This window comes from Protopterus annectens, chromosome 2.part2 (assembly GCF_019279795.1).
Source record: "Protopterus annectens isolate FY-2018-M chromosome 2.part2, PAN1.0, whole genome shotgun sequence".
NCBI lineage: Eukaryota > Metazoa > Chordata > Ceratodontiformes > Protopteridae > Protopterus > Protopterus annectens.
In genome coordinates, this window is record NC_056730.1 from 415,337,917 (window position 1) to 415,358,376 (window position 20,460).

Sequence of the window (20,460 nt, forward strand, 5' to 3'; positions counted from 1 at the left end):
GAGTATGGATTAAAAAGGATTCTGTTATGGCAGCTAAGGATATATAGGAAGAGACTAAAAAGATAATACAAAATGTGCAACACTGGATGCTCTTGTTTATGTATATGGATAGCAAGATACAACCTAAAATGTTTTTAGTCCATTTAGTTTTATATATAGGCCAGACATACTTTTATTAACCAGAGAAGTTATGGACAATAATTAATAAAGAGTTCAAAGAATTTATCTGGGAGGGGAAGAGGGCAAGGGCAAGTGGGATAAGTTGATCTACCAACAGAACAAGATGGTGGAGGATTATGTGATTTAATGGAATATTTTAAAGCTACATGGTTAAGGCTCATATACATAAAGCAAACAGAAAGCTATAATTCAAAGTAGAAAGGGATGATGATGAAATGGGGAAATTCAAGAAATGAGGCAGTGGAATTTTGGGTTCATATCCTTAAGGGGAATAACATCCATATGGAATATTGTATTCATAATGTAGCATACAGTATTCTAAGAATTAAGTCAACACAAGAATGGATAAAGGAGATTTTGCTGATAGGAATGACTGCAATTAGGAGTACAGAGAATAGGAAAGAGGGGGCTGGAATTTACTGGAGAAAACTGGCAAAGGAACCAAGGTATTAGGAGCAAATAACTAGGAAGAGGCCAGGAAGCCATTTGGACTGCAGGCTAGAGACTGACTTCCCTATCAGAGATTCATATTAAGGTATAGGTAGAGAGAAAGGGATAGGGGAATCTTAAGTGAAAAACCTAATTTGATAGAGTTTTTAGTTGAATCTACAACAGAAATGATGTTAAAAATGGGTAATTAGTAAGGTATAAGATGTTGTACAATAACTACAGGAATCAATCAGTGGAGGTTCGAAAATATTAGGAAGAGACATTGGATGAGTAATTCACAACGTAAAAATGTGAGGACATATGTATGGCTCCCCAGTATGCAATAAAATCTAGAGATTTATGATGATGTGGTTGGAAGTGTTTGCACAGGTGTTTGTATACCCAAAGCAGACTCCAGAAAAATCCTTAAGTAGATAGCAAATGTTGGAGGTGTGATGGGGAAGAAAGAGGCAACTGGGAACATAGGTTTTGGGAGTGTAATGAGTTGGCAGACTTTAAACATTCTCTACAGAGTAGTTGCAGGATAATAACTTGAAGGAGGATGAGGTGTGAGATTTAAGGGAAGGCAGGAATGAGCCATTAATGTAATGTTGGATTGATGATAGTTGTACGAGAAAAACAAAACATGTGATGTATAATGTTTGTAACTATGAACATGCTAATATGATTTATTTTCCTTTAATATAAATATGTTTGCCTTTGTCTTAAATGATAATTTAATAAAGTTGTTAAAAATGTTTAGAAGGACACTTGAACTGCAGAAGGGAATGTAAGTAAAACAATTTTGTTCATATTAATGTTTGTATAAAATTTCCTGGTGTAAGTTGCATCTTACTTGGTTATGAGAATAGAATGATTCTGTGTTGTATGCAGTTATGGATATTTTAAATGCAAGATGAGAGAGTTTTATTAGTGACTGCTGAATGTACTTTTGATATTAAGGTTAGAAAGTACTCTTGCTGCAATATATTCAGGCTTTACAACGTAACAAGAAAAGCTGGAAAGATGCAAGTTAAAGTTAATATAATGTGCTCTTTGGCTGCTGGGAGAATATGAATGTGAACTGATCCTAATATAATGAGATTTAAAAAGATGATAACTTCCCCCATTTTATAGAGGTAAATACTAGGTTAATGTTTTAGTTGGAGTTATAGACAGTTATCTTTAAATAAAAGGAAGTATTACTTTTAAGTAAAAGACTTGCAAACAGGCGAAATTATGAAAACTGTGATAAATGGTAGTTATTTCCTGAATTTGCAAAGTAAACGGACAGGGATTTCCACTAGCATCTGCTTTTGGTTGAAGACAACAGGTGTACATATGTGACAGTTAATTTATGAGAAAGCTGATCAGTGTGTTCTGTGTGTCTTTTTCTGTGGATCTGCGAGATGCAAAGGGGGTATTGGTAATTCTGTGAAAATAAACAAGTAAAGTAATAAATGAAGCTGAAAAATGTGCTACAAATATTTTTTTAAATAAAAAGAATTGAAGATGATGAAAACCTTGAACACATCCTTTTGGTATAAGATAAGGTGTCTGTGGATGTGAACAATTATTTATGAGAGGTTTGGATAACATGTTATAAGAGAATGTTTATTTCTGTGTATCTGTGAGATATAATGCAGTTAACATTTAAAGGGGTATTGACAAGCACAAAGTTAAGTAAAAAAAAAAAGTTTGAAACGGTAAGAAGTGAATCATTGTACCAGCAAGTAGAAAATGTACCTTTTCTTAAGACTAAATGTCAGTGTTTACTGAAAGCGTGCAAGTTGTTTTTCACGTGGGGGAGGGGATAGAGATATGCATTAGCATGGCTAACCTTAACTTTGGAATTGGTACTACCTGTTGGTGCAGCCATCAGTTTGGAACTGTTTTGCTTTGTTGGTGCTCTTATTGAAGCAGAAAGTCTGGGAAATGTCTGGTTTCAAATAGAGATGAGTTTACAAGATCTGCCTGCTGAGCCTTACTGTCTGCTATGTAAGCTGAAATTAATAGCAAGATCTTGGACAGAATGCAGATATTATTTCCCAAGATACAGTAGTTAGACTAAATTGGATAGAAAATTTCCCAGGAGCATTTATATTTAATTTAAAGTTTTACTATCCATCCAGTAGCTATATCAGAGCGCACAACAATAAAAATAAGATAAAAATAATTTGTATTTATTAAAAGGAGAGTAATTTAAGGAGTGAGTATTGGGTACATTTTAAGACTTGTTAGAGAAGGTAAAAATTACTGCAGAAATGATACCCAGCAAGTGGAATAAAATGTAAATGGATTTATAAGCATGGTTGAAATAGGAGCAACAGAGATATGGAAAATAATTTATATGAATTACTTGAAGGACTTAACTAAGGTTAAAATATTGCACAACAAAAGGAGTCTTACCTTCTTCTAAGTTGTAAAAAAAACTAGCAGTTACTTTTCTTGTTGTCTTTTAAGATTTTCTTAGCCATTTTCTATGGGTGAGGAGGAGGCCTGGATGAGGGCATTAAATTTTGAGAGGGCAGGAGCAGATGAGTATGATGTCATCTGCATGTTGTATTATAGTTGTGTGCTTGGATGCTGTGTGAAGTTTATTTATAAAGCTGTTGAATAGGAGGGGGGTCAGATATTGAACCCTGTGGGACTGCCTAGAAAACAGGAAGGAAGGGTGAAAAGTCCTGAAACTTTTTTTACCATTTGTTGTCTTTTCATGAAGTAGCTATGGAGCCAGGACAGTTCTGAGTAGGATAAATTGAGAGTTGAAAATTTTTTGCGCAGATTTTGGTGAGAAAGTGTTGAATGCATTTGATAGGTCCAGAAAAACAGATGATACTAACTGTCCAGAATATCTTATATGGTTTATGGTGTCTGTGAAACTGAGGAGGGCTGTTGTGATACTATGTTTTGGATGAAAACCATGTTGGGTGTTGGAAAGGAGGTTGCTATTGATGAGGTATTTTAAGAATTGTAAATGGATACATTTTTCTAGGAATTACTTTTTATGTAAGTGTTAAGATAGCTACAAGTACATCTGTGGATGTGCCCCCTTTGGGGCTAGAAAAACATTTTCCAGAGGTCTGGAGCTGAGTTTTATGAGAAATAACAGTTTATAATGATAGAAACAAAGTAGACAAGCGTGTCTGCTGCTGTTTTCAGATACTCAGTGGGTATATTGGTTGCTGCTAAGTTGTTTGTATGCAGATATTTTCTTATAGTTGCTCTTGGGACAAGCTAGAAACTAAACTGACCTGGCTGATTATTTTTTTTTTTTTTTGTGGAATTGTGGGTATAAAGGGGGAGGGGTTATCCTTGATTAAGCAGAGAACAGATTGCGTTAAATGGGAATTGAATTGGAAACAATGCTGTCTTTGTTGTTGCTTGTTGTGGGTGAAGTTGTGTTGGATTAACTGTGGTAAAAGAGTTTATAAATAGAAGACAAGACGTGATTTAGATTACTGTAATGGTCTGATTTAATCTTTTATATAGTAATATTTCCAGGTTGTCTGAAATTTTGATAGACACTTGTTTGTAAGCCAGTGTGTTCATGCTTTCTCTCTTAGGCCCAGTAGTTATTCGATCTCTTGTACTAAGTGGTGCATAGTGATTCAGTATATTAAGAAATGTGTTGAAATTAGATATTGCTTCGTTGAGGGAGAGAGTCTTTAGAGATGACCACTTACAATGTCTCAGGATGTTGTTGAAAGAATCTTTGTTGAATTTTGTGAGGCTGTGTATTTGTAGTTGAGTTGTTTTTTTATTCATTATTTGGTTGTTATGCAAATGTGTGGAGATAGTGACTGACTGTGTCTGGAAATCATCAAAAGGAGCTTATATTGAGTGGTTTGGAGGTAAGAATTCAGTCAAGTTTGGACTGTCTTGTAGTTTTATTGAATCTTGTAGTTGCATTGATAAATTTGGGGTGGAGTTATAGAGGTTTATTGTGTAGTTAGGGGTGACTGTATTGGTGCTTTGCCAGTCTGTGGTAAAATCACCGACTATTGGGGGCTCAAGGTGTATGTTATGAGATGTCCAGCTCAGGATTTCTTCTCCTACACTGTTATCTCCTGGTGGTATATATAGTGTAGTAGTAAATAGTAGGCTTTTATAATCATTAATTTTTAATAATGAAATTAGAAGTAATATGTTGTAAAATCCAGGGATGTTTTAAGGGAGTGTGATTATGTTTAGAGTATTTTTGTAAATTATGGCAACACTGCCTGCTATTTTCTTTATCTTGTCCTTTCTGAGAATATTGTCACCTGGTGGGGTAATTTCCTCATTATTTAACTCAGGCTTTAGCCACATTTCAGTAGTGAAAACTATGGCATGGTCATAAAAGGCTATACAAGCATGTGTATCTTGTAGTTTACATATACTTCTAAGATTCATGTTTAGTAGTAGCTAGCAATTACTGTGGATGTTGGGAGGCTTAAGTGTTGTCATAGTGGCGGTATCTTTGGGCACTGCAGTTGGGCTTGTGTTGGAGTGAACTTGTCCACTAAATGTCAAAGTAGATGTGATAATCTGATATGAAGGCAGCCATTTGTATTAACATTTAATCTTTATGTTAAGTTTTTGTGCTACAGAATTAGGTCGGGTGTGTGGTTAAAGTGTTGTAGTACATTTCTGGAAATGTGGTGTTATTGATTTTTTTGGGTTTGCTGAAGCCTTATGGTATGTAGTAGTAGTGTGATGGAAGGATGTTATGTGTAAGAGCAGTGTTAGTAGTAATAGTAGAGGTTACAGAAAATAAGCACTTTACTGTTGTGATGTATTGTGAAGGAAATGTGTAGGGGAAATTACTTTCTTTGTAGCCAGTTAATGCTCATGTGAACAAGTGCATATGAACTACCAAACTATATACTCATTGTTAACCATTAGAAAGCTTGTAATTATAATAATAAGCCTATACTAGATCCACATAATGAAATAATACCTTATTGGGAGGACATAAATAAGTTTATGGCCAACGTATGTGAAGTGATGGGCGCCGTTGCACATACCTCGCAGTGGCTTTTAGACTTTTGTATACTGGCTGGACGTTTCAGTCAGCCGGAGGCAGACTCCCCCATGTAATGAGTACTGCAGCACCTCATGTGCCAATAGCTACTCCAGTATAGCGATGGCCAAATGGGAGCATGAATTAATACTTGGAGACTAATCCATGGAAAAATAATATCATATAATAGTGCCGGTTTGTGCATGATGTTTTTCTTACATGGAGAGGTGATGAACAAGCTTTGTTTGACTTTGTGAGATATTTAATATCTATGACATCTTTTTTGGATTTTGAAGTATGCAAATCCACAGCAACAAAAGATCTTTTGGATGTTAATTTGACCATCAATGACAAGGGAGAGATTCATACCAGGGTACATGGAAAGGAGTATTGGAGGAATCATCTTCTCCACAGTAGTAGTATGCAACCACAGCATATCTACTCACATGTTGTGAAGGGACAACTTTTATGTATAGCTAGATTATGTACAGAAGAAGAGACATTGGAGTATGAATCTAAACAGCTACTGGAATGCTTCAAAGTAAAAGGCTATAAGGACAGGGACATGATCCGTACTGTGACAGAGAGACAAGAATTGAGAAGAACTAAGGGATGGCCCTACTTCTCTAAGAGGAGGAGTTTGGATGATGAGACCAACAGATTTGGATCGTTCAAGGAAACAAGTTACCTTAGATATTTACTGACATATAGTAGTGATATTCCTGAGATATGTGATATTGTAAGAAAGAATTGGCGTATTCTGACCGTGGATGAAAATTTGAAGAGAGTAGTAGGTGAGACTCCACACTTCTGTTTTAAAAATAAGAAGAACTTGAAGAAGTTACTTTGCTATAAAAATGGGAAAGTTCAAAACCATATGAGCGTCAGGAAGGACACTTTCCCATGCAGGAAATAAAGGCTTGCACTTTTATTAACAGCAATAATTCATTTGCACATCCCATCACAAATTGGACCTATAGGTTGAGTAATTGTGCAGACAGCAATATCAAGAACTTTAATGTCAAACACACTATAACTACTGTGGATACCACGAACGACACTGCACGAACAACAGCTCATAAATAAAAGTAGAATTTATTAACACATTGGTTAAGTGCTTTCATCTAAAAAATAGACTTCATCAAGAACTTGATATACCTGACCAGCTGTACCTGCTGTGAGTGTTTTTATGTTGGCAAGACAAATAGATGTTTCAAGGAAAGGATTCTTGGTCATGTAAGTGATATAAGAAATAAAAGTAATGAACTCACAACACATATCAAATCCATGGCACAAATTTTATTTCATGGCATTGGAATTAATACTGGATGACTTGAGAGATGGAGATATTGTCAGTAAAACAGAAATAATAGAGACAAGGTGGATAGCTGACTTGCAAGTTGACTAACCCCTGGGATTGAAGGTATAATCCCTTTGAAGCCCATACTGTGGGGCAGTGGCTGCAAAAATTACATTTAATTGGCTGAATACATTTTGAAAAAGAGGAACTGATTACCTGTTATTTAGGATCTGAATAAGGCCTTAAAAGGCTGAAAACGCTCATCCAGGATTTTAACTGTTATTATTTTTTATAGTGTTTTAACAATAAACCTTCTCTGTGGTGGCATCTCATCTTTTTTATTTTGATTTATTCCGTTGAAGAACAAGGTGCCTCTGGTGACCCTAAGGGATTTGCTTTATTACTTTACATTCCTTTTTTTCCAGTTTATGAATTCAGCAGATGTCTGCATATTTGAACACCATAATAGTGCAGCTCCAAATAATATATGACTACTTAGATTTCTGTTGCTTGATTCTGTCCTTCTAAAGGAAGCAGTAATACATGCATCCTAACTGCTACAAGCGCAACTTTATGATCGTGTATATTGGTCTTGATTGTACTCTACTGGATTTTCTTACGGTGCTTTGTGTATATTGGCTTTTCGTTCCACAGTTTCATTACACAGTTGGGTCCACCTGCACACTTGCTGTGTGTTTCATTTGTGTGCCATGAAATACAGGTTAGATGACAATAAGCACTACATGTATTTGATTGGATATTCTTTTCTCTGACTGTGTGGCCACATGGTGCGACTTAACTATGTAAGGTTTACACAGACGTGCAATGCATCTCTATGAATCCCTGACATAGTTTTTGCTACTGTTGTCTTGTATTGTTTTAAGTAGATAATTAGATAATACGAAGCATGGAATCACATACAATGGTACCCTCAGTGCTTGGGTTCCATGGTGTATTTAAAATTATTTGAATAATGCAGCAACCCCATTACTGCTCTTCCACCAAAAATAAATAAAAATCCCTGATTTGTACCCATAACTGCCATGCCTGTACTTCCCCTCATAATGGCTTCTTTGTATATTACACAAATGACAAATTAAAATGCAGAATATATATCTTACATTTATTACATAGAAGTCTTTAAGTGGATTCCTGGTAATATAACAAGTGTATCTTACTCTGGGCAGTTGTCTTCCGTGCTGGCTCACTTTACTCTCTTAATTTCATCTGTGTGTTTAAGATGGAACATTTTGAGCCCTTGTCCTTATAACATTATTGTCCCTTTAAAATTTCTTTTTAGACCATGGCTATTATTCAGCAAGTGCTCTTCATGCTTTTCACAGCCAAAGCATCCATGCATGGTTCAGACATATCCATGGCAACAGAGGGTCTATATTATATCATCGAACGCTTAAAAAAGCGAACGTTGATTGATCGACCTAATTTAAGCGAAAGCTTACAATCTCGAACTGTCAGATAAATCGCTGATCCAAAACACATACACACAACACAAGCACACCAAACAAACAGAAATCCACACACATACACCTAAAATCTGATACCTAACCCTACACTAAACTATGCACACACCACTAACTACCCACTTACCTTAACCCAAACCTTAACCCTAAGGTCCGTCACTATCGCACACTCACCTCACTCGCTCCCTAACCCTAACTCACTTAAATCCGCCCTAACCCTCATGTCCACTCAATCGCACACACACCTAACCCGAGCCCTAACCCTAACTCACCTAAATCACCCTAACACTCGCATCCACACAATAGCACACTTACCTGAATCTGACCGGTAACTTTCCACCATAACACTGAAAATACCGAAGCAACAGAAACAGACAACCGAATTCTTTCCCTAGGAAAAAAATTGAGTTTCTGCTGCTTCGATATTTTGCAGTTTCGCGAAAATAAGTTTGATCAGTCAGTGTTCGCTTTTTTAAGCGTTCGAGGATATAATATAGACCCGGCAAGAGATGCAGTGGTTAAAGAAAAGTCTTTTTTCAACTTGCTCGTAGTCACATGATGAGTGGTTGTAAGTGCCAGTGGCTGCATAAAAGGTCTCCAGTTTTAGAGAGATAATACAAATATTAGATGATCTCTTAAACTCTGTAGATTGCTGCAGTGTACCCACTATCAAATAATAATAAATATTAATGCTGTATTCTTGCTTTTTCTTAACTGTGTTTAGAGTTACCTGTATTGCCTTTTTTTCTTCTCAGAATATGTACAGTAATTTGTCAGCTAAGTGTGATCATTATGGCCAAAAGCATACTAATGAAATGATAGCTTCAGCTAGATTTTCATATTGGCCTCCTCATTTAGTATTTTAATTTTATTTGAAGTCTAGAAGAGAAGCTCTAATCAAAGACAATGCAGATGTGTAATTAATTTACATTACTGCTCTCTACCAGCAGTAACAGACCTCACCTTATCTTTGTGCCTCTCATCAGTTTTTCCTTAAGAGTGTACTCTCTATGTACAACCAGGGCTGCAAACTTAGGGTTTGAAAGAAAATATAGTAACCTTGACTTTGCATTTTTTTTTAAGTAAGATCAGAGTGCCACGGTGATTTGAGCACATGCTTTCAATTTGATTGTGAGACTCACATGCTCATTGTGAGTGCTGGCATGTGACATTTAACTAACATTTTATGATGTTTATATGATTGAGACTCGAGCCTTCAACTCATTTTTTTTTGCACTGAAGCAATATCCCATGAGTAAACAGGAAACATCGAGATTTGTGACTGCCCATTATTTGGAAAGAGGTAGAGGTACATAATACATTTAGCTTCCATTCTGCCCTCAAGTCATTGTCTGCCCTCAAGTCATTGTATTGTATGTGTTTGAGATGCTGGTATTTGTAGGCAGGTAACAACAAATTGATAAGTCATTTAGCTTGAAGTCCATCTGAATTTAAATTAAAATGGTAACATCTATTCTATATTTCTCATAGGGCTCCTTAAAGGAGATTAAGCATTAATTAATGGCAGTATGGATTTGTCATCAATCTTAAAGAAAATCTGACAGACATAAATGGTTGAAATATCAAGTATAGCATTTTTATTTTATTTTATAATTGACAGATGCTGGTTCAGCTGACAACCATTCTGTTCCAGAAAGGGATTTTACATCTGTTTAATTTATGTAACTTGATAGACAGAAACTGTATGTCCCAAGACCCATAGTCAGTATGTGTCTTTAACAGGGCTTGATCTGAATATTTCTTGGTTTCACAAGTCAGAGTTTTATTTCTTTGTTAGAATATTACATGATCTGGAAGTTGTAGTAGTGTAATAAATTATATAAGATAGCACAGTGGAAGTGTAATGCACTGTGTTTGCATACCAAGGTGGGGAAATACAATTTTTAATTTACAATGTAAATAACATAGCTGTGTCAGTAATAGTTGATATATGTGTTTGTTTCCTTGGTGATCCAATAAGTAGACATTTTGAATGTGAAAATGTGTTTGCATTACAGAATGTGTTTTGCTTTGTTTTAGGTAAAAGCTGCAACTGGTGAGGAAGTGTCTGCAGAGGATCTTGGAGGTGCTGATCTTCACTGCAGGTTAGCATAATATGGTACCCAACATGATAATTACACTTTAAAAATCATTCTGTAAGTGGATGGCAACGATGCTGGATCTTGCAGGTCCAAGTGCTGTAAGAATATTTCAACTATATACCTTTTTAAAATGTTCATACAGATGATGCACACTCCTAAATACTACAGATGTACATGTTTATCAGCCTGTTTATGCAGATTTCTAGACTGAATAGTATACAGAATAAACAGTCCATAATTCTGGTGGAATAATTTTTTTTGGTGGTATACTTAGCTTATTAAAAGTGATAAGCAGAGGTGTGTGCCACTAATATTAGCTAATAATTAATTCTGTTTTGCTTATTAACCCAGCTAAGTGAGCTTGTTTTTCTTTGATTCTTTTAAGCCCTACTCTAGACAACAAGGTCATCGTGAAAATATATCCACAAAAAGATATATATCAAACCACATGGATGTCAAGGAGTGAAAAGAATGAAAAAACTTAAGTATTGAGCACTTTCATCCCTTTAAAATAAAACAGGGAATTAATCAGAATACTAACTAAAAATGAAACACACAAATTTATGCAGTCCAAAAGATCATGTGATCAGTCATTCAACACAATCTATTACGTAAAAAAGTTTCTCACAAATAAATATGAAAACATCAAAATATATACTTACAAATGTAATACAATAAACATCTAGTATGCATAACTTCATAAGCTTGCTGAAAGTGATTTTTAAAACACTTGATACAGATATGACATCATTTAAACCAGGACGGTAACCAGCATTGTCTGACCTGCCAAATTCAGTTCCTGTACTTTTAACTTATCATTTGAATAACCTTTCAAGTCTTTTATAGCTTGTTCCAATACACTAGAATAAAAAAACATAATGTTTGTATAGATAAATTATCGCATGTTTTTAAATATCATGAACATATTCATATATCCTTTTTCTTTAAAAAAATATTAGTTTTTTTCCAACATAAAATGATGGGCATGAAGTACATTCTTTAACTTAAACCACTGCAAGTGAATTGCAATTAATATGCCTGTTCAATGAAATAAAGAATCATAACCTGTGATCTTAATATAGGTCTTACCCAAAATGAATTCACATTGATTATATGCCCCACACTTAAATGTTCCATGTGATTTTAAAGTTGTAATCAAATGTTTCTGAACAAGAATGTTAGCCCTTTGGTTGTTCCTATAAGTAAAATGAGTCTGACTTCCCAAAACTTCAATTTTTTGTCGTAAACAAAAATGTTCCAGTGTTTTAAAATTATATTCTGGACTTTATTAGTTAGCATGAGACAGCATCAAAACCATAGTTTTGAAAAATTCTGATACTCATTGCTAGGGGTAACTTCTTTTTCTCTTTCCTTTATCTTTTCTGTATCATTTAATAATATTGTACTTCATCTGCCCAAAGATTGGAAGTGTAAATTATTCCTATTCCTAATTATATGTTTAGCACTGTCTGAAAATTTTCAAGGGGTAACCTCTATATAAAAGTAATTATTTTCAAAAAATATTTTCCTTGGTAATGTCATTTGAGGTTAACCTGGAGAACTGAATCATTTAGGACTTCACTAACTCTCTCTTTTGATGTTTTGGATGACTACTAGAGAAATGCAAATCCATCCACAACCCTTTTTTCCCAGTTTTATACATGGGTTCTGGGTGTCACTTCAACAGAGGCCATCTCAAAGCATATTTGCAGTTTATGACATCCTGATAAATAATAACATCCAGGTAATTAGTCAGATCTCTAGAGTATTATGTGTATTCTTTTAAAAAGTTGTAGTTTGATGTATATAATTCAAAAGTTCATTCAGATCACACTTCTCACCTACCCACCATAAGATGTACAGGCTCAGTTATTGAATGCTTCTTTGGATAAAGATTTACTGTTTATAGTCCCACAGCTGAAGTCTTTAAAATGATGGAAGAAAGGGATCAAGTGATGCAAGGATAAAACAACTCTTTATTTTGCCAGTACCTGGATATGACAGAAATTACCCTGCAAAATCAGTTCCTGGGTTTAGAAATCAATCCAAATCTAAACAAAAACAGGCAAAGATCAATTTAAGAAAAAAATAGCAAGGGAAAGTGAAAACCACACAAAGTGGATTATAGGACTCCAATTATAAAGATTAGCCCAGACTATCCCTGTCCTGCTCCCCTTCCTCTTTTCCTTCCTTACCCAGACTTTTTTCCTCACCCCCCTGAATTGTTGGCAAACGTTAACTTTGCCTGTCATTTTGTGAAACAATCACTTCATATTCTTTGATTTTTAAGCCTAATAATAAGAGGTTACAAGTTTCAGAGGATTCTGAGCCAACCCTCTTTAGGCGTTCCTTAGGTTCCTGAAGATCATGGAATGTCTTATGCCCCAGTATTATTTCAAACTTTTTTCTGTTAGAGTTGATAACGGAAATTCCTCCATGCCTTGGGAAACAGATTCTGTTCAAGACTATTTCTAGTTTCCAGGAAAGAGTTGGACTAGAGGCGCATTCTAGATCTTTCCAGACTCAGCATTATTTGAAGGTTCCTTGCTTCAGAATGTTCACCCTTCAAACTGTTTTGTCTCTTCAGTACCCAAATGCTATTTTGGTTATGCTGAATTTAAGACAGTTACTACTCACATATTCCTATCTATAGTAGTCACAAAAAATGTTTATGATCCTCTGTATTGGGCAGACACTATCAGTTTACTTTTTTGCCCTTTGGGCATTGTACATTTCCAAGGTATTCCCAGAGTGCCTGGCCCATGTTACTGCTTTTTCTAGACTCTGCGGCATTCACATCTATCTTTACTGGGATGATTGTCTAATCAACCTACTTCCAATTCAGAGGTTCTAAAGGCTTTGGAGTTCTCCATGAATTTTCTTCAGAATCATACTCAGTCTAAATCTCTAATTCCCTCATCCAGAATGTTTTCCTAGGTTGCCTAGTAGATGTCACATTTCAAACAAAGGTATTTCCTGAACATAGCAAAACAATACTGTGCCTCTGTAAGAGAATTTCTAAAGGTGCTGTGGTTCATGGCCTCAGACATTCTCATTGTTCCTCATGCCAGGCCTCATATTAAGAAACTACATTGGTAAGTCAGGTAAGTGTGGACCCAACACCAGAATTCTTTCAATCAACAAATTCCAATCATTCCTTCTCTAGTTCAGGATTTAATTGACTTCAGTTTGGGGGCCCTGTTTGTACAGTCTTCGCCAGTGCAGAGCATTGCAACAGGTGCATCAGACTTTTGACTTGTTTATTTCTTAAGTGGGTGAGTTGAAGGGGTCTGCTGACCATTTTCAGACATGCCCTGGACTTATTGAGCAAGAAAACATAATTTCAGTTAAACTTGGTACAGTTTTGAGTACTCATAATATTGTAGTAAAGATATAACATAAAATAAGCAAAATAACTGTTACAGCAAGCCCTAGAGAGTACTGTGGTATTTCCTAAGAACAATGATATATCCTAAGTACCTGAGTGCAAGTTATTTAATTATTAGTAGAAAATTAAATGACCCATTATGTGCAGTTATATGTATTGTAAGTATACTGTGTACAATATTTACAGTTGGATGCAGTTCAACAGCTTAATTTGCAAATGGCAGTAACCTGCTGAGCATAATGGTATGACCATGTACATGAGCTCTGTCCAGCGTCACGGAAGCATGAACAAGTAGCTTAATTTGGTTAGTAATTATTTAATGCTTTTCAAAGGCTCCCAGTGTTTATTGATTTCTGACTTCATTAGGCTGCCTTTTCCAAGTGTCTGGGTCAGGTTCTCTTTCTCAGAAGGCCCTTTCTCCTATCAGAGATTTAGGTCAGGTGTGAACCAACAGAAGAAAAACTGTGAAACAAAAATAAATTGCACTGAAAACGTAAATCAAAATTCAAAATAACTTAAGAAACATTCAGTGGAAAAGGGCACTGTATAAAACAATTTAATGTTAACCATTTTTATTTAAACCAAGAACTTCATTAGAACATAAATAGTTTCCCAAGATTCACTCTTAAATAATTATACAACTTGACAGGTGACCTACACATCAAAACTTCATTAATACAATTTGTTTTTCTGAATTAATACAATAAAACACTTTAGGCCAGATTAGTTAATGACTACGGTAAGCGTGCGTGTTCTGTATTCAAGAACATCCCTACTACATTGCTTGTTCTTTCTAGTCACTCAGAACGATTACACCAATTGTTGTGGTAACCTTTATGAATCCTGCTCACTATTTAAGACTGCAAGAAAATCAGTAGGAGCACTAAAATGAGCTTGTGTTGTCTGTTCATTCAAAATTGTGTACACTTAGTGTAGCATTCTTGAATCCGGCCCTTAATCTAAATTCATCAGCTACAATTCACTTAAGTGAACTGAAGTAATCTAAGTTCTATGTGCTTTTAAAAACATTTGATATTAATATATTAATTTCATCCTGGCAATCTATTAGTTGCTAGAAAAACTTGCGATAGTGCTTCTTTACTATTTAGTAATGTATTCGTATCCCCACCAAGTGGGTCCAATGCTACATAATCCAAAATGAAAAAAGTGAATTTTCTAAAACTACATGTGATAGCAAGTTTTGCTAAATCATTGCTGAAATCTCTATTTTTAATTGCTAACAAATGTTCTTAAATCCTTTTTAAAGCTTCTTGATTGTTTTTTCCTACAGCAAAACTATGGCAAGATTCATAAAAAGCTTAACAAACTGCTTCCTTGGAGTCGCATGTAAATCTATCATTTGTCCAAATGTGCCTATTTGTGTGTTTAATACACTAGATCTCTCCCCTCTACCTCTGCAGTATTTGTAATTATTGCATCAGAAAATACTGACAATTCTTGTGGGTCAAGTGATCTGTTTTCAACATTCTCAAGCATTGTTTTAATGTTATGTGTTCTCTTAAAAGTGAAACAAGACTTGTCACCCACAAAGTTTGCAAGTTCTTTGTTTCCCAAAGTTACTTTCCAGTTGTCAATTGACATTTTTTAATGGTGTTTGCATTAACTGAAATGGGTAGGGGAAAAGCCCTAGCAAACAAACCATGGTCTGTTTTATTGTTTTTGAAAAATAGAAGACCACCTTTTAGCATGGCATAAACTTAACCAACCTATTACTTCAAATGTCTGAAATGATATTATCTAAATATTGGCCTGATAAACCGCTGTCCAAAAACAAGCTCTTAAGAATGATGATTTCATGATGATGATGTAATCAAATGTCATCACTTACAACCTACTTAGTCTTATAAACTGGCCTCTGATTACATTCTTAGTCATATAAAATGGATGTTGACAGCTGTGAAACAAGTAATTGTTAACAAAAGTGCTTTTCCTGTATATATCATACTATGAAAGCATACATATCAAGGCAAATAGTCAAATCTAAAACTGAATAGTATCTCCCTGATTTCCAATGGTGAAATACAAATAAATTAGTATTAATGTTTAAGTCATTTAAAAAAAATACTAAAATCCTCTCTAGTTCCATTCCAAAGAAAAAACAGGTTGTCCGTGTATTGCCTGTAAATACATACTTTGTTAAAAAGGGGGTGGGCACTTACAAATTTTTGTTCCCACCATTCCATTACTAAATTAGTGAACACTGGTGGCACTTTAGTGCCCATCACTACTCCTTTCTTTTGCCTGTAATGTTTGTTGTCAAAAGTAAATATATATATATATATATATATATATATATATATATATATATATATATATATATATATATATATATATATATATTCCCAATTCTATCTTTAATAAGGAACAAATGTTGTTGATGTAACCACTACTGAAGTTGGTAAATATAGTCAAATAAGTTCTGACAAAGTCAATGCCTTTTTCTTGTATTTCATAAGTGTATAAAGAAATCCCATCCAGTATTGCTAACATAGTCTTGTTGTGTTTAAACTCGTACTTGCTTAAAATGTCCAACAAAAAAATAAGAGTCTTTTTAGATAAAACCTAGATTTCTACACTATTGGGTTTAAAACTAAATCTAAAAAACACTGCAATAGGTTCAGTTTTATAAAAAGTTGCAGCCACAATAGGTCTAAATGGCAGTTTTAACCTGTCTCTGTGGATTTTTGGCATACCAAATCTTGCAGCTTTAGGAGAATCTATCTTTAAATAACCAGCAGAAGGTTTTCTTCCTCATACGTATGTAGGGTAGTCATTTCGTTCTGTTAGCAGTATTTCCCTTCTCATAGTGGGGGAAGTAATCAAACTTGGTCCTGAGCAAGAGAGTGGCACTGAAAGAAACAGGCAGCCAAAGAATAGCTTTTAGGCCTTCACGGTAATGTATTTTAGTATGGGTTAAAAAACATAGTTAGAAATCTTTGTTTTGAGAAATTGTAGTTTGCTTGTCTTGCATTATTCTCATTGCTAGCAAATAAATCCACAACCTACTTGCTATTTTGTGATTCTCAAAAAGTTATAACTGCATGATTTTCAGATCCCAGATATATAAAGGACCTTATATAGTTACTTTAAAGGCTAGCAGCTTTAACTATATTACACCGTAAATCATACATGTCAATTGAAATTCCTCTTTAATTCAGATCCTCACCATTGTCCAGCTTTTCTTATTAGCAGCAGAGGTTTCTCTCAATTTTTAGGTTGCAACAGTCTGTACATGTGTCTGTGATAGTCTTGTAGCACTTATCCATCTACCCAGCACCAGTTTTCATGTTCATACCTCTCAACCTGCAGATATTGAAAATAGGAACAAAGGGCCTTGAAAAATAGCTACACCCGGCCAAATATCTGGATTATCTTGGTATCTAATTCTCATGCTATTTGAATAAATAACACTTAATCTTCTTGCTTCCAGTAGGAGTCTTGGACACTACTCAGAAACACGTTTAAATAACAGTGTGTGACAAAAATGATGGAAAAATATAACCATATTATCGAAGTGACAGTGCAATATCTGTAGACTTTAATGAGATGTACTACATAATTTTACCACATAAGGTCATTTACTTTTGTTTTAGAAAAAGAGAGCTGTAAGATGAGTATCATTTTTCTTTAAATTATTGTTTCCACCATTATGCTGGTCATGTAGTGTGGTTTTCTGTGTACTAGATAGCTTCAAAAATCACACATAATGAGTGTGATTCAGTAAATTGAGCAAAGGGTTAAATCAAGCCTGAAAATAGGGACATAGCACAAAAATAGAGACATCCTGTGCAGGGGTAAATCAGTCCTGAAAATATGAACATTCCTCCAAAATAGGGAGAAATGAGAGGTTTGCTCATGTATCTGCTACATTCTTATGTCCTGGCAGCTCATGAATGCTACCGCCAGTCATAGTATTAGCAGGAAGTAAATCCACTACTGCAGTGTCAGAGTTAACATCTGTTTCTGATGGAAATTTTTTTCTACAATTTTACTCCAGTCAATATCATTACCTGACACAAGTTCACCTTTTGATTGTATTATTGTAAATCATACAATTCACTATACTAGTAGACACAAATAGCCAAACAAATAGTCAAAAAATGTAAGTATGTAAACCTGTAAAATGCATAACTCGAGGAATTGATATAGTAAGAAACATTACAAAGTTAATATACCCAACATAATTGCCGTAACCGAGACATGGCTAAAACCATATATAAAAGAGAGAGTTCCTCCCTCCAGGTTTCTCCTGCCCTAAGGTCTGATAGACCCCACAAGAAAGGGGGAGAAGTTGCTCTTCTTTATCCTAACTCTTTCACCATCATGCCTTACCCAAACTCCATTCCCCAATTCTCTACAGCTGAACTCATCATTGCACATCTAAAACTAAATGATTTCAAAAGTCTGTGCCTGATAGCCATTTACATCCCATATGGCAACAATGTTTCTAATTTAGAAGAAATATTAGCCTGGACCTCAAATAATATCCACAGTGAAACTATAATCCTATGGGATGTGAACATAAATTGGCTAGACTATGCAAATCCTTCTCCAAATGCTTCCATCAACCTCTATAACTTCACTCAGCTCATTACTACCATAACCAGACCTAGTAATAACACTAACAAAGGCACCTTACTTGACTAGGTCTTATTGTCCGTTCCCAACAAAATTACATCTGCAAGAACTTTACCTTGCAATATCAGTGACCATCTGCCTGTCTATATAACGCGTGCCATCTCCTCAGCCTTACATGAGCACCAGTACAGACTCTCTAGATGGCTAACTTCAACCCCCTAAGCTTCAATGAAACATTAAGCAAAATCAATTGAAGCATTCTAAAGTATGTGCTTCTAGATGAAGCAGTTGAATTTTTCAGTTCAACTTTCCTCAGTATACTCAATAGAATGGCTCCCCTCCGGAATAAGAGAATCAAAGCAAATCACACAATTTGGCTTTCTAGAGACACAAAAAAACTTATGAATACCAGAGACCGAGCATGGAAAAAAATGGCATAATAGTAAAAACCCCATAGATCTCCAGCTTTTCAAACAACTCCGCAAACAAGTAAAGCGTCTAATTATTAATGATAAAAAACAGTACTACATCCATTACCAAAACAAACACAACTATAACCAAAAACAGTTCTGGAATTCAGTCTCCACTCTTTTGAACCCTGGCACCAAAAGCAATCCTTGCCCAAACCCTGACAAAACCCTTGCTGAACTAGCTACTCTTTTCAACTCCTACTTCAATAGACACTGTATCCAAACTTGCTTCCACCTTTCCTACAGCTACTCACAACAGCAACCCCACTTCTACAAACCATACCCCAGAAAAGTCTTCCCACCATTCTTTCTCCTTCTCTCACGTTCCTACTTCCACTATTTCTAAACTCCTGCTAAAACTCGAACCCAGTAGCACTGCCCCAGACAGTTTACCCCCAGAATACCTTCAAATGTCTGCCAAATCCATCAGCTACCCCATAAGCATTCTCATAAATAGATCTATCCAAAAAGTCTATGTACCATCCATTTGGAAGAAAGCTTTTATCATACCCTTACATAAAGGTGGTAATAATTCAGACATCTCAAGTTTCCGCACTATAGTCATTCTATCTCCTATTTCTAAAATAATGGAAAAATGTATTCAAATTCAACTCATGGATTACCTATCCCCCAAAGCCACCTACTTTCCACAACTCAGCGTGGATTCCGCCCTGGCCATAGTACTACAACTGCTCTGCTATCCTTCCTAGACATTGTTAACCACAGCCGCAATGATGGTAAACTTGTCTCCGCACTCTTTCTTGATCTCTGTAAAGCTTTCAACACCATCTCCCATCCTCTCCTCCTTTCTAAGCTCTTACACATTGGCTTGTCCACACCTATCCTTAACTGGTTCACCAGTTACCTCACAAACAGACAACAATCCATCAAATGATTGCACTCTTTCTCTCCTTTTCTCATTACTTCTACCGGAGTTCCCCAAGGATCCATCTTAGGCCCCCTCCTGTTCAGTCGTTTTATTAATGACTTTCACTCCACTCTCACTCGTGTATCTGTAGTTTACTACACGGATGATTCTACTATTATCTGCTCTGGTAACTCTGAAACCGAACTTCTGACCATCACCCAGAATGCTTTCTCTATTACCGAAACCTGGATGACAAATAATCACCTCACCCTCAACCCAAATAAAACAAAACTCTTGCTCTTTACGCCCAAAAAAAGTACCACCATTAATAAATCTGATTTCATCTTTTTCTCCTCCAACAAGACTGCCTTAGAGGTAGTTTCCCTTACTAAGTTACTTGGCATAACCTTAGATGACAACTTAACGTTTGACCAACACATTCACAACACCATCAAAAAAACACACCAAAAACTTGGTACCCTCTACCGACATATACACTTTTTAAACTACCCTACTAGAAAAACACTTGCCCAAACTTTTCTCCTACCTTTTCTTCTCTATGGTGCCCCCATTGTGACAAGCATCCAGTTGTCATTAAAAAATAAAATGGAGAGCTGCTATAACAAAATTGCTAAATT

General features: G+C 35.5%; 1 protein-coding gene across 1 annotated transcript in view; it reads left to right on the forward strand.

Moving 5' to 3' along the window:
* Positions 1-20,460, forward strand: part of MCCC2 (methylcrotonyl-CoA carboxylase subunit 2) — a 1,233,028-nt gene that overhangs the window by 390,212 nt on the left and 822,356 nt on the right. The window contains exon 7 of the mRNA XM_044064435.1: positions 10,436-10,500. Within this exon, the coding sequence (XP_043920370.1) occupies positions 10,436-10,500 (65 nt within the window). The remainder of the gene's footprint in view (positions 1-10,435; positions 10,501-20,460) is intronic.